The 12,947-nt window shown below is 46.1% G+C and overlaps 1 protein-coding gene across 1 annotated transcript; it reads right to left on the reverse strand.

Moving 5' to 3' along the window:
* Positions 1-625: 625 nt before the first annotated feature.
* LOC143537755 (zinc finger protein GAI-ASSOCIATED FACTOR 1-like) lies at positions 626-12,323 on the reverse strand. Its single transcript, XM_077031454.1, has 4 exons — positions 12,102-12,323; positions 11,624-12,020; positions 11,343-11,545; positions 626-1,881 (listed from the first exon to the last, which is right to left on the reverse strand). The coding sequence occupies exons 1-4, from the start codon at positions 12,232-12,234 to the stop codon at positions 1,106-1,108; spliced, it is 1,509 nt and encodes a 502-aa protein (XP_076887569.1). The 5' UTR covers positions 12,235-12,323; the 3' UTR covers positions 626-1,105.
* Between the last annotated feature and the right edge of the window lie 624 nt (positions 12,324-12,947).

Genomic DNA, 12,947 nt, shown 5'->3' on the forward strand with positions numbered 1-12,947 from the left:
TTATCCTAACAAATCAAGTATTAAAAAGTTTATGATCTAGTCATCTAGCCTAAAAAGCGTATATGAGCCGAAAATCCGGATTTCACTAAAAAGCATGTAGAATATTGGGCCGATTTGGATGATTTGGACTTATATTATCCGACTAGGACCGATTTAAACCGACCACGAGTTAGGGCAAAAGAACACAACACCAAGCACATACTCGATAAGTTCATCTATACACGATATACACTAGAATGAGAAGACATTATCATAACGAGCATGTTATAAAGATTGGGCTTAGCATTGCTATTAACGGTTTTTTATATGTATACGGGAGACACTAGAAAGATTGTATCCGCTAACTTAGGATCCATACTAGAACTCGATTTTATGAAAGGTTGTTCACCGAATATCGCCTAACACTCTTCCTTGAATTTTCCTCATTTTTCTCTATGATTATTAATTATATATCTTATCATAATGTTGTGTGAGTTTATACCCAAGTATTAGATAATTAACTATCATATTCAACAAATATATTGTTAAAAACACTCAAATCTTAGTAAATTAATATCTAAGCATGTGTTATTTGATGAGCATGAATAAAGTCATCAAAGAGAAGAAAAACGTGCAAATTTCTCTACTCACTAGACATTTAAGGTCTTAAAGTTGAACTTGTATACAACTAAAGATTTGTTTTTAAGGTCTAAAATTCCAAACATTCTAATGATTTAGACATGCTCTTGAATATCTCACCACGTGTTGAAATGTTAGGTTTTTCAAATGATAAAATCTCACGTCTCTTTGTTCAATTTTTGGTAGATCAGAAAGTTACATTAATTATCAAAGTTCTAAGCTAAACTTCCAATTGTAGACACTTTTGTTTTGTAATGGTCAAAGTACAAAGAAAGCGAAATTTATGTTGTTTAAAAAGACTATGCATAAGATTCTGGTCAATTTAACTATCAATTTTTTTTATATATAAAAAATTATTAAGAAGTAACAACTCAAAATCATAAAACATACGACTATATTTTAATTCATTCATGTGCTTACTATATAAGATACAAAGCCACCATTTATCTGACATCTCTCTTTCACCATTAAAAACTGAGAGAGAAAGCTAAAGAAGCGTTGGCTTCTGGTCACTAGATTCATCCCAGTCTTTACTTTGGAGCCCTCCAAACGGAACACCGGCCACATTAATCCGGCTTCCACCAATTGAGCTCAAAAACGCCGAGTACCCACTCGACGAACCGGTCCCCACTCCAAGAAAATCCAATGTAGTGGGGGCCGGTGGGCCCATTAGTAAATGGTCACTTCTTTCGTGTTTACTTTGAATAATATTATTACTATTACTCCACTTGCCAATGTTAGCTTCTTGGTATTGATCACTCGATGGCCCGGGTGCTAACCCGAGTGCATGGAGGAATGACGTGTTTGATGATGTGGCACCCATTTGAGCTGCTTTTTGAAGCAGAGCTGTGGCGGAGAGAGCGGGTTGTTGAGAGTGAACATACTGACGGTGTTGGTGGAGGCTTTGATCCTGTGGTGGAAATAATGTTGGTGTTGCGGTGGTGGAGCGGTATAACGAAGAGGATAAAGATAATGACATTGGTTCAATACTGGTAACCCGGTCAGCTCCTGCGACACCACATATCAGATTGGAATACGTCGCGGGAGATGGCTCGGATGATGGCAATACGGATGACGATGCGAATATACTTGCAAACACACCAGTACTATTAGTCACATTATTGTTACCCGTACCAGTACCAGTATTGTTACCATTACCATTTCCATTTCCACCACTAATAGTTGTAAATGTCTCCGTGGGTTCAATCTCCACTAGCGGCTCTTTCGGGTGGTGTAAAACCGCCATTGATTTCTCCGGCAAGTCTGTAACACAAAAGAAAATGATTTAATATTTAATATAAAGTATGATGATGTTATTGTTTATAATTTAGAAGTAGTTAACAGAATCTATAAAAGCATATACAGATTCAACTTTGATACTGAAGAAACACTAACCGGACCCCGGGCAGGTTACTGGTAACCTGGGGGTTGGAGAGATGTTTCCCACGAGGGGTTAGACCCTTGGAAGATGGTTCTTCTGATAACCTGCAAAACAGACACCGTGAGCTCGTCACTGAGAAGGGGGGGTTCCTCCTTGTGACCACCCTCCGGCGTGAGAATCAGACTAGATTGCTCTTTAAATATAAAAGTATATTAAGAGATTGCTAGAGCAGATATCAGGTATATATGATGATAATATGATAAGATATGATGATCATACCATTTGTGGTATTTATAGCCGAAGGTAGGTTTCCAAGGGGTTTAGCCGGCCCAACACGCTACCAACTGTAACCTATGCACGTGCCCTGCCTGTGAGTGGTGGATAGGTAGCGGCTGACACAGAGCAGGCGTGTCGTGCACTCTTCCTCTTCTGCCAACTACAGGCTAGGCACGTGGTATGGCAGGAGTTGGTGGGTAGGCGGCGGCTATTGGTCACAGTGCTGTGGCGTGCTGTCTGCCATGCTGCTGTCAGTGAGCTGTCGCATCTCTGATCAGATCTTTTGCCCATACCTCGTCAGGTACAGTAAAAGATCCTTCAGTATACGGACTGGCTTATTTGGGCGGGAGTATTCCCCCTCCCGCCTCTGTGCGGGATTGCTCCCGGCTTGGCTCATTCCTTCAGGTGACACTGAACGATTGAGAGCTAAGTGCCTTGTGCGTGTAGCCATGCTGCGCGGGTGGCCTTCCCTCATGGCTTGTATCCGAGGCTGCGGGAACAGGCGGAGTCCTTCACCATGGGAGGCATTTCCTGCGGGACCAGCTTGCATACTGCGCGTAAGGACGTCACTTCTCTGAGCATGGTTGGTCCTGCGGATCCAGTTGGTCTCTGCGCAGACGTCCCTGTTTAAGGTGAGTCTTGCGGGTCCAACTGGGCTCTGCTGGGACCTACCTCTTCAAGTCCCCCCAGTCCAATGTTCTTCTCATGAGTGTTTAATGAAGTGAGGTGAACTTTTGGACTTGAGCAAAGGGTTTTGAAAAGGGTTTTGTAAGGTTTTCCATGGGGATTCTTTCCGCGGAAGTCCTTGTCACTTGCAGAAATGCCCGAGTTTCCTGCTTGGTCTTTGGGTATGATGCGGGTAGGTCTGTAACCTCCTCGCAAGTCAGGAGCATTGAGTCCCAGTTGTATGTATTTTCCATGAGGTTTTGGTAGTTTTGAACATAGTGATCAATTATGTTAAGACCACCAATTCCATCCTGGAGCTTCAAACAACGTAGTTCTCGATGTTCCCGCTATGCGGGGATGCTATTTCCGTTTCCGCAAGCATTGCCCAGAAGATCCTTCTTGGTTTCAATTCCCAGCGGAGCGCTAGGTATGTGAAGGGTTTTGCCTTAACACTGTACCTGCGCTCGTCTTACGGTTACTTTACTCTCAAGGTATTCCTGGCGTCAATTCCCTGCGGGTGCTAGGTATGTGAAGGGTTTTGCCTTTACACTGTACCCGCACCTGTCTTATAGTTACTTGGTTGCCGAGGTACTTGGCTTCAATTCCCTGCGGGTGCTAGGTATGTGAAGGGTTTTGCGTTAACACTGTACCCGCATCCGTCTTATGGTTACTTGTTCGCCAAGGTTTTCTTGGCTTCAATTCCCTGCGGGTGCTAGGTATGTGAAGGGTTTTGCCTTTACACTGTACCCGCATCCGTCTTATGGTTACTTGTTCGCCAAGGTTTTCTTGGCTTCAATTCCCTGCGGGTGCTAGGTATGTGAAGGGTTTTGCCTTAACACTGTACCCGCATCCGTCTTATGGTTACTTGTTCGCCAAGGTAAGGGGGTATTTTCCCGCTTCTTTTTAAATTTTGAATTTTGAAATTCGAAAGGTTGGTGAAAAGATAAGTCCAAACCTTTGAAACGTCGTGCGACGGTTTCTTCTGACTGTGTCAGGACGTGCAGGAAGTTATGGTGACGTGACAGAACATGGTCATTCCAGTCGCTTTTTCAGGCGCGTGGGAGCGATTTTTCGGGCGCGTGGCCGCGAAATTACTGGCACACGTCCTTTCAACAGCTGTTGCCAGCTTGCTTTTTGCCACGTGTCATAGTTTCATTGCACATTTGATTTCTCTCTCCTCCGCATTAAATTCACCGCATTAATTGCGATTACTATATAAAGGGGGAGAGGGTTATTTGCAATTCACACTTTCCACTTTCATCTCTTCTTCTCAAGTAATTTCCGGCGAATTTTTCTGTTCAGTAAAGCTTTACCCTGAAATCTCTTTTCGTCTTTCTTCCACCATGTCTTCTCATGATGCTGATGACCAGAAGACTGCTGGCGAATGCCAGTGCTCTCTTCCTGTCGATCTGTACCAGTATATCATCAGGAAGTTCATGCTCGAGTCTCTCGAGCCTGAGTTTCCTGAACCCCACCATACTGTGTACGATGCCCCTAGTGGCAAGATCGGGGTTTATGCTGCATTCTTTGTCTACGGGAACCTTAGGTTTCCGTTGACAAAGTTTGTGTACCGTGTCCTAGAGAGGCACGGTGTGCACCTGACAGAGGTGCACCCCATGGCCATTGCCAAGGTCCGGCACTTTGAGTGGGTGTGCCGGATACTGGGCCTTGAGCCCCTCGTTGATCGCCTGATGACCTTCTATACATGGAGGTGCATCCAAGGGTGGTACACTCTTACAACCCGTATCAAGGGTTTAAAGATTTGTACCACCGAGCGGAGTCTTCGCTCATGGAGAAGAGAGTTCTTCTTCATATCCGCTCGCGCCATCCCCATCGCCATGAAGTTCAAGAATGGCCAGGCGCTTCCGAACCTTCCCGCCCTCAACTACGAGGAGGCGGAATGGTTCTCGAAGATTTCCCGGGTCCAGTCCCCGGTTTTCCGTTTTCCGGAGTCGGCGATGGTGATGTTGGGGATGAGCCGGGTGTGGAAGGCGGCGAATGCGGATAAGGTTCCGATCGTCCTTGAATATGGTTCGAACTCTGTCCCTTATGGTACGTCTTGTTTCATTTTGCTGACTTCGATTTTTACTAACTTTCTTGTTGATTTCAGAGGGGAACGATCTTCAGTCGCTCCTGAACCCGCGGGAGGAAGATGGTCCCGCGCGGATGGGTACTCGTGCTCTGGATGAGAACGAGTTGCCCATCTTAGAGCAGACCGCGGGTCGGTTCGTGGAGGTTTACCCGCCAGGCCAAGAGATCCTGAGCCACCGACGGCCAGGTAAGCCTATCTTCTACCCTGAACCTCTCAATGCTGTGCCTGCTGCTGGAGTTCATGACATTTCTTCTTCTGAGGAATCCGCAGAAGGTCCTCCACTGGTGCGGAAGAAAAAGGCTGCCGTCGGGAAGGGCAAGGAGAAGGTGGCCTCTACGACCGACCCGGTAGTCCTATCTGACTCGGAGTCAGATAATGCAGAGGTTGCGGGGAAGCCCGGTGGTGAGGAGACCACCGCTCCGGAGGCTGCAGGTGTTACCTCCGGGGAGGCAGCGACGACGACGGTTACCGGTGTCAAGAGGCCGGCTCCATCGGGTTCGCCCCCGCTCGTCCGTGCGTTCAAGCTCAAGAAACCCCGTGAGTACCCCCATAATTCTTGTCTAAATTTGTTGTTTCAAATAAATTTTTCTAACACTTTTGCTTGTGCAGGTGTGGATGTTGACGCATTCCAGGGTGGAGTTGGAGCAAGTGTTCCCCCGCCAATGACGGTAGGCTCGGTCAGCCTTCCCGAGGCGTCGACCCAGGCGTCTACGCCTGCTTCCGCTGGTTCCAGCCTTCCTGAGGCTGTTCCAGCTGAGAAGGTGTCTCCGCCGGCCGTGAGTGCAATTTTTACAGCATCTTTCACGGAGCCGGCGGTTACTGTTGCTGAGGAGGTGGCGCCAAACATGGCTACCACAGCGGCTGCCACTATACCTGCGCCACCGGCACCGACGGCCGGACCATCAGGTATGCGCCAGGCTTCCCGCCGATCTATGCCACCTTCCCGTCTGCCTGACCTGTTGGATGGATTTCCTTTAGGTTCAGGTGATGGGTTTGGCGGCTATCGGCCTGTTATTGACCCTACAGGTACGTAGGGTTCTTTTTTCCCTTATATATTTTTATCATCTTTTCCTAACTGCCTTTGTTTCTTTTGCAGTGTCGGATTCCAATGAAGTGTATGTTCCAAGATGGAACATACGCCGAGGAACAACCCTTCGTACCCCTGTGGAGTGCGTAGACTGGGCTCGCCACGCTGCTCCTCATGGTGCGTTGGGGGAAGCCATGGCTAGCTACCAAGAGGGTAGGCTAACCAATGAGCTTCGGGTTCTCCAGGCCCGGACGCAGCCCCGCGTCGAGCTGCTTTGTCGTGAAAACGACAAGTTAAAAGCAGCTCGCGCCAAAGATGTATCTGAAGCGCGGGCTCTTCGGGAGGAGAACCGGCAGTTGGCCGCTGCCGCAGCCGAGAAGGAGAAGGCATTCAAGGCCCTCGAGGTTGAAGTCCAGGCGCGACTCGAGGCCCGCTCCAAGGCTGCCCAAGCTGTGAATGAACAGCTTCGGCTGGCCAAGGAGACTGCGCGAAACTCAACTGAGAGGGCTGCCAAGGCTGAAGCTGTTGCTGAGCCACTTCGCGAAGAGAATGAGCAGCTTAAATGCAAATTAAAGGCTCTTCAGCATGCTCATGACGCCTTGGCAATGGAAGACGCCAAGAAGCTGCAAGAGATTCTTGACCAGAGGGGGGTGCTTGACCAAACCGAGCGGAAGCTTAAGGGCGTCGAAGAGGCTGCCGCAAAGGAAGTATTACTTGCCAATCTGAACCAAAGCGAAGCCGAACGCGCCCGTGACGAAGTGCAAGCTACCCTCCAATGGCTACTTCGAGAAGCGTTGCCTCAGGTATCCTCTTTTTTTCTCTCTTTTCTACTTGTAATTAGAAAATGTTCTAACTTGTATTCTTTTGTAGGTTGCGCGTCGGGTCCTTTCAGAGACCTCTTATGACGATGCGATGAGCGCAGCCCTCAACGCTTCTCATGAGGATGGGGAGAAGACTGGCTTCCTGCTTGGTCTAGGGTTTGCTGAGAGAGGCTTTCCGCCCTCCAACTTCCCTTTATTCAATGTTAATACTGAAGCTGCTTATGACCAAGCTGTGAACCAGTACGCTGCCTTCCCGCATCCAGTGGTGGAGAAGGTGAATGAGGCTGCTGCTGCTGATGATGGGCTAAACATCCTTAAGGCTTTCCTTGGGCAGCCACGCTCAGACGGTGCTGGTCTAAGCGGAGGTGGCCCTGAAGCCTGATCCTGAAGATCTCTTCCCACCGCTAGGATAGACTTAGCTTTGTATAGATTTCTTTTAGGCGGGTAGTTACCCGGCCACTGTTGTAATACATCATTGAAATATTAATCTTTTTGCGTATAAGACTGTTATTTCCTTCTTTGGGTTCCTTGCTTTATAAACTTATGACTTGCATGTTTAAATTAGCAATTTTCCAAGTGTTCAGAATAAGAACCTTTGAACGTGGTTGATAGTGGGTTAAAGTTTCGCTTCCTCCTTCGTGATTGTGCGGGTAGAACCGTCACTTGCACTTGGTAGGATGGCTAAACTTTAATTTTTATCTAACCTGCGTGCTGGTTTTTCTTATTTTTTTTAGGATAAGTTAACCTTTGAACGTGGTTGATAATAGGTGTGAAGTTTTGCTTCCTCTTTCGTGATTGTGCGGGTAGAACCGTCACTTGCACTTAGTAGGATGGCAGAACTTTACCCTTATCTGACCTGCGTGTAGGTTTCTCATCTTTTGAGGATAAGTTAACCTTTGAACGTGGTTGATAATAGGTGTGAAGTTTTGCTTCCTCTTTCGTGATTGTGCGGGTAGAACCGTCACTTGCACTTAGTAGGATGGCAGAACTTTACCCTTATCTGACCTGCGTGTAGGTTTTTCTCATCTTTTTAAGAATTTTGTTTTGAACCGTTCGACGCGCGGTTGTTGGTGCAGTTCCTTCGAATGATTCATGCGGGATAGACCGGCACTTTCATTTAATGGGATGAACTCCTTCAACTGACCTGCGTGAAGGTTTGCCACGTTATTGGGTTCGTGCGGGTAAGACCGCCTTCCCACGCAACGACTTCACGTAATATGAATGTCGTCCAGTGTTGGATAGTTTTAACCGTTCGACGCGCGGTTGTTAACAGGTTATTATTCAGTTTCCTTAATGATTCATGCGGATAGACCGGCACTTTCATTTTTGGGTGCTGAATTTTTTCCCCTTCAACTGACCTGCGTGAAGGTTTGTTACGTTATTGGGTTCGTGCGGGTAGGACCGCCTTCCCATGCAATGACTTCACGTAATTATGCGGTGAAAACCGGCATATTAGTGTCCAGAAAAGTATAAATGTAAAATCATCAGCTTCGATGTTCTAGAGAGAATCATTTCCATTAGAAGTGGCTCTTGGCCTTTTCTTTACAAATTGGAATTGATTTACATGCAAACTGTGTAAATGAGCTCCCTTCCATGTTGGGATGGGAGCGCCATCGAGCCGACACGCACCTGTTTCGGGATCTCGTTCTTTACGCAGCATGTAGTCTCTATTGAAGCTGATTTTTTATTCGTGTTTACCCCAGCCGTGGTTCCACACGCACCTGCCTGCCTGCTTAGCTTTTATTTCGCCACGAGGTGCGCGAGCGTCCCATCTCTGACGAATGTTTCGACCATGTCTTTTACGTCTATGCATTCTTCAGTGTTGTGGCCTTTTGTTCTGTGATAATCACAGTACTTGCTCCGATCAGCATCGTGACGATGTCGGATTTCTGGAGGCTTTGGCCATGGGAGCTCTTCAGTAGCAAATATGTCAGTGACGCTTTTGGTAAGTGGCGTCCATCTGGGGTTCCGGTGCGGCTTTACATTATCCCTTTCACCCAATCGGTGTTGTAAGCCGGATGAGGTGTCAAAGTTTACCCTTGACTGCCAAATGCCTTGCTTCCGTTTTTTGTTCAACCGGGCGGTGAGGACGTTGTCCTCTCTCGTCCTCTGGGTGTAAAGGTTTGTGTTCTGCGGAAGGTCTCTACCCAGTTGCTTCTCCGTTTCCGCATAGCGTTTGGCTGCTGTCATGATGCCATCCCATGTGGATGGCATTCCATCTTTACCCGTTAGGGTGCGGATAAGCTCTGGGTCTTGCGCGCCCTGGATGAAGGCTGCGCGAACAAGATCCTCGCTGATATTGCCCAAACTTAACTTCTTTGAGTTGAAGCGAGTGATGAAGTTTGGCAGAGATTCATCTTCTTCCCGTGTGCATTTGAGGATTGTCCATTGCTCCTCGGTATACTTTCGCTGCTGGCTGAAGTGTTGGCTAAACTTCTGCTGGAAGTCTGCCCAGTCGTAAATGTGGTTAACCGGTAAACGATCAAACCAAGCCCTAGCAGCCCCCACCAGCGTCATTTGGAACATGTAACACCACGTGGGTTCCGTCCAATTGCTAACGGTTGCCCCCGCTATGAACCTGTTCAAATGATCGTCTGGATCAGATAGGCCGTCATATGTGCCTATGTTAGGTATTTGTTTAGCACTTTTCGGGGCAATTGCTTCAGCAATGTCCCTTGCAAATTTGGACGTTCCTGCATTTGTAACGTTTGGTCTGAACGTTTTAGAGAAGTCTCGTGGACTTCCATCTATGCTTTTTGGTTTGAAGGCTTGTCCAAAATGCCTTTTCGGTTGGGTTTCCGTTTCTTTACGCTTCCCTTTTGCCTTATGACGAGGGTTCGCGTCGGAGTCGGATTCCTCCGAGTCATCCTCCCAGTATTCGAATTCGTCGGCCTGTTGCACGGAACGCAAGCGTTCGTTCAACTCAGCCTGGAATTCCTTTTGTCGTGCCTCCGCCCATGCCTTGACTTCGTCGAGAGTCTGGCGGGGGAGTCTTCGTTTTTCAAACTGGGTATCGGTGGATCCCAGTAGGCGGTCATTTACTGCACTTGCCCCTGCTTTAGTAAGTGGGGTAGTGTTCGTAAAATTTACTTCACTTGCTCCGGCTTCGGTAGCCGGAGTAGTGTTTGTAAAAACTGTGTTGCCGGTATTCCCCCCAATAGCTGGGGTTGTGGTTACCGGAATTTCTCTAACCATCTTTTGTATAAAGTTTTGAAAAAACTGGAGAAAATTGTAGTTCTAGCTTTATGCACGGATGGTGCCAATGAAGAAACACTAACCGGACCCCGGGCAGGTTACTGGTAACCTGGGGGTTGGAGAGATGTTTCCCACGAGGGGTTAGACCCTTGGAAGATGGTTCTTCTGATAACCTGCAAAACAGACACCGTGAGCTCGTCACTGAGAAGGGGGGGGTTCCTCCTTGTGACCACCCTCCGGCGTGAGAATCAGACTAGATTGCTCTTTAAATATAAAAGTATATTAAGAGATTGCTAGAGCAGATATCAGGTATATATGATGATAATATGATAAGATATGATGATCATACCATTTGTGGTATTTATAGCCGAAGGTAGGTTTCCAAGGGGTTTAGCCGGCCCAACACGCTACCAACTGTAACCTATGCACGTGCCCTGCCTGTGAGTGGTGGATAGGTAGCGGCTGACACAGAGCAGGCGTGTCGTGCACTCTTCCTCTTCTGCCAACTACAGGCTAGGCACGTGGTATGGCAGGAGTTGGTGGGTAGGCGGCGGCTATTGGTCACAGTGCTGTGGCGTGCTGTCTGCCATGCTGCTGTCAGTGAGCTGTCGCATCTCTGATCAGATCTTTTGCCCATACCTCGTCAGGTACAGTAAAAGATCCTTCAGTATACGGACTGGCTTATTTGGGCGGGAGTATTCCCCCTCCCGCCTCTGTGCGGGATTGCTCCCGGCTTGGCTCATTCCTTCAGGTGACACTGAACGATTGAGAGCTAAGTGCCTTGTGCGTGTAGCCATGCTGCGCGGGTGGCCTTCCCTCATGGCTTGTATCCGAGGCTGCGGGAACAGGCGGAGTCCTTCACCATGGGAGGCATTTCCTGCGGGACCAGCTTGCATACTGCGCGTAAGGACGTCACTTCTCTGAGCATGGTTGGTCCTGCGGATCCAGTTGGTCTCTGCGCAGACGTCCCTGTTTAAGGTGAGTCTTGCGGGTCCAACTGGGCTCTGCTGGGACCTACCTCTTCAGATACTACAAGCGAAAGGAAATTAAAGCAGGAATAATAATAATCATGGCATCCTTTTTCATACAAAATCTATCTTTTTAATTCACTAGCTTTTCCAATCTGTGAGCTCTAATTAATGGAGTTGTTATTAGTTTGTACACTTTAACCAACTTTCTAATGCCTTACAATAAGTGAACAAACATGTTAAATGATGCCCGAATTTAGTAAGTTAATTAAATCAATGTAAAGTTCAATAACTTGACCTGAGCTGAGAACGGATTGGACCGGGGATAATACACCGGTGGAAGGTGTAAGCGGAGGCGGCGGACTACACGTCGGGGCGATAACCGCTACTTCAAGCTTTTCCTCTTCCGGATTAATCTTCTGAATGTTTTGAGTATGAGATCTCGCGCTTTCTTGTGCTAACGCATCACAAAAAGCTCTATGCGTAATAAAGCTATCTCGCCTACATGAGCAAAACCAATATCGGAAATCATAAACATATAATTATTATTATTATTAATAAAAATTCTCGACTCTTAACCTAGAGAACAAGGTGCCGCAATCGCATCTATACTCTTTCGTCCCACACGTCTTCATATGCGCCTTCCAATCGGATTGAACCGCGTACTTCTTCGAACAGCGTTCGCAATTCCACTTCTTCTCTCCGTGTTTACGGGAGAAGTGTTTTTTAATACCGGTGAGATCACCAAGAGCTCTAGACGGGTCATGGTGTATGCAGGCTTTCTCTGGACAAACGTAGACGCGTTTCCGTACTTCTTTACCGTCTCGTTGCTTTAACTTCCACGGCAAGTTATGTCCTCGCCGGTGAAGCTGCAGGTTCTGGTCTCGTTGAAAGCCTTTGTTGCAGATCTCGCATACGAATCGGTTCGTTGCGAGTAACGTTGTTGGTGATAGTGCGATCACTTCAGCTTCTGGATCTGCATGTTCAAAATTAGTTTATAGTTTATATTTTATAAACAAAAAAATGATAATAATAATAATAATTAATATTAATATACCAGGCATTCCAGGTAGGTTTCGTTTCTTCTTTGTTGGTTGTATTTCAGGTGGAGGTCCGGTTAGGTTACCACCGGATGAACATTCTGAAGGTGTTGAAACCGCCATTGCAGTAAGATTCTCAGTATCAACCATAAGTTCTTTTGTAAACAAACAGTCACATTCCACAATAATATTACGGCAGGAGGACGACGGAGATGGTCTAATAAGGCGGCGGGAGGTATTGGTAGAGAGAGAGAGAGAGAGAGAGAGAGAGAGATGATATCAATAATATTATTGTTAATGTTATGTTATTGTGATGATAGGATAGGACTAAAAAACGTTGAGGAAGGAAAAATAAAAGGAGGGTTAAAAAGGTTAACCATGGTTCTTATCATTCATTCTATTATGGTAAGTTTTTCAATGCATGCTTAACTTTAATAAAATGTTTTAAAAATTGGTATTTTAGTTGTATTAAATTAGACTAAATAACAGTATAACTAGATGAACCGGGTTATGTTTAAAGGTTTAATCGATTGAATATTTTACCTATAATTTCTTATAAATGTACTTTAAGGCAAAAATAATTTAAAAATAAATGATTCTATAATAAAAAATAATCTAAAAGTTAATCCATATTAAAAAAATAATACAAAAACACTCAATTTTTTAAAAAAATAGTTCTAAAGTTTACACGTTGAATGTTAATTGTTAGGTTAAATGTAATTTTGAAAAATTATGGGCCATAAATATCAAAGAATTTCTCGGACATAAACCGGTTTACCGGTAAAAACGGTATTTTAGACAAAAAAAACGCCGGTATGATGTTCTAGCAAACCGGCGAAAACTACTGAACTCAAAATACCGGC

Source organism: Bidens hawaiensis, unplaced genomic scaffold (genome assembly GCF_021521415.1).
Source record: "Bidens hawaiensis isolate Kalapana, Puna unplaced genomic scaffold, B.hawaiensis_p1.1 tig00011343_1, whole genome shotgun sequence".
Taxonomy (NCBI): domain Eukaryota; kingdom Viridiplantae; phylum Streptophyta; class Magnoliopsida; order Asterales; family Asteraceae; genus Bidens; species Bidens hawaiensis.

What these genes read in the sequence shown, in the direction of transcription:
- LOC143537755 (XM_077031454.1), bottom strand. Translation starts at nt 12,234, where the DNA reads ATGGTTGATACTGAGAATCTTACTGCAATGGCGGTTTCAACACCTTCA. An exon ending in AAACCTACCTGGAATGCCTG is followed by an intron (nt 12,021 to 12,101) that starts GTATATTAATAT and finishes TTGAACATGCAG; the next exon opens with ATCCAGAAGCTGAAGTGATC. An exon ending in CCAATCCGTTCTCAGCTCAG is followed by an intron (nt 1,882 to 11,342) that starts GTCAAGTTATTG and finishes TTTGTGTTACAG; the next exon opens with ACTTGCCGGAGAAATCAATG.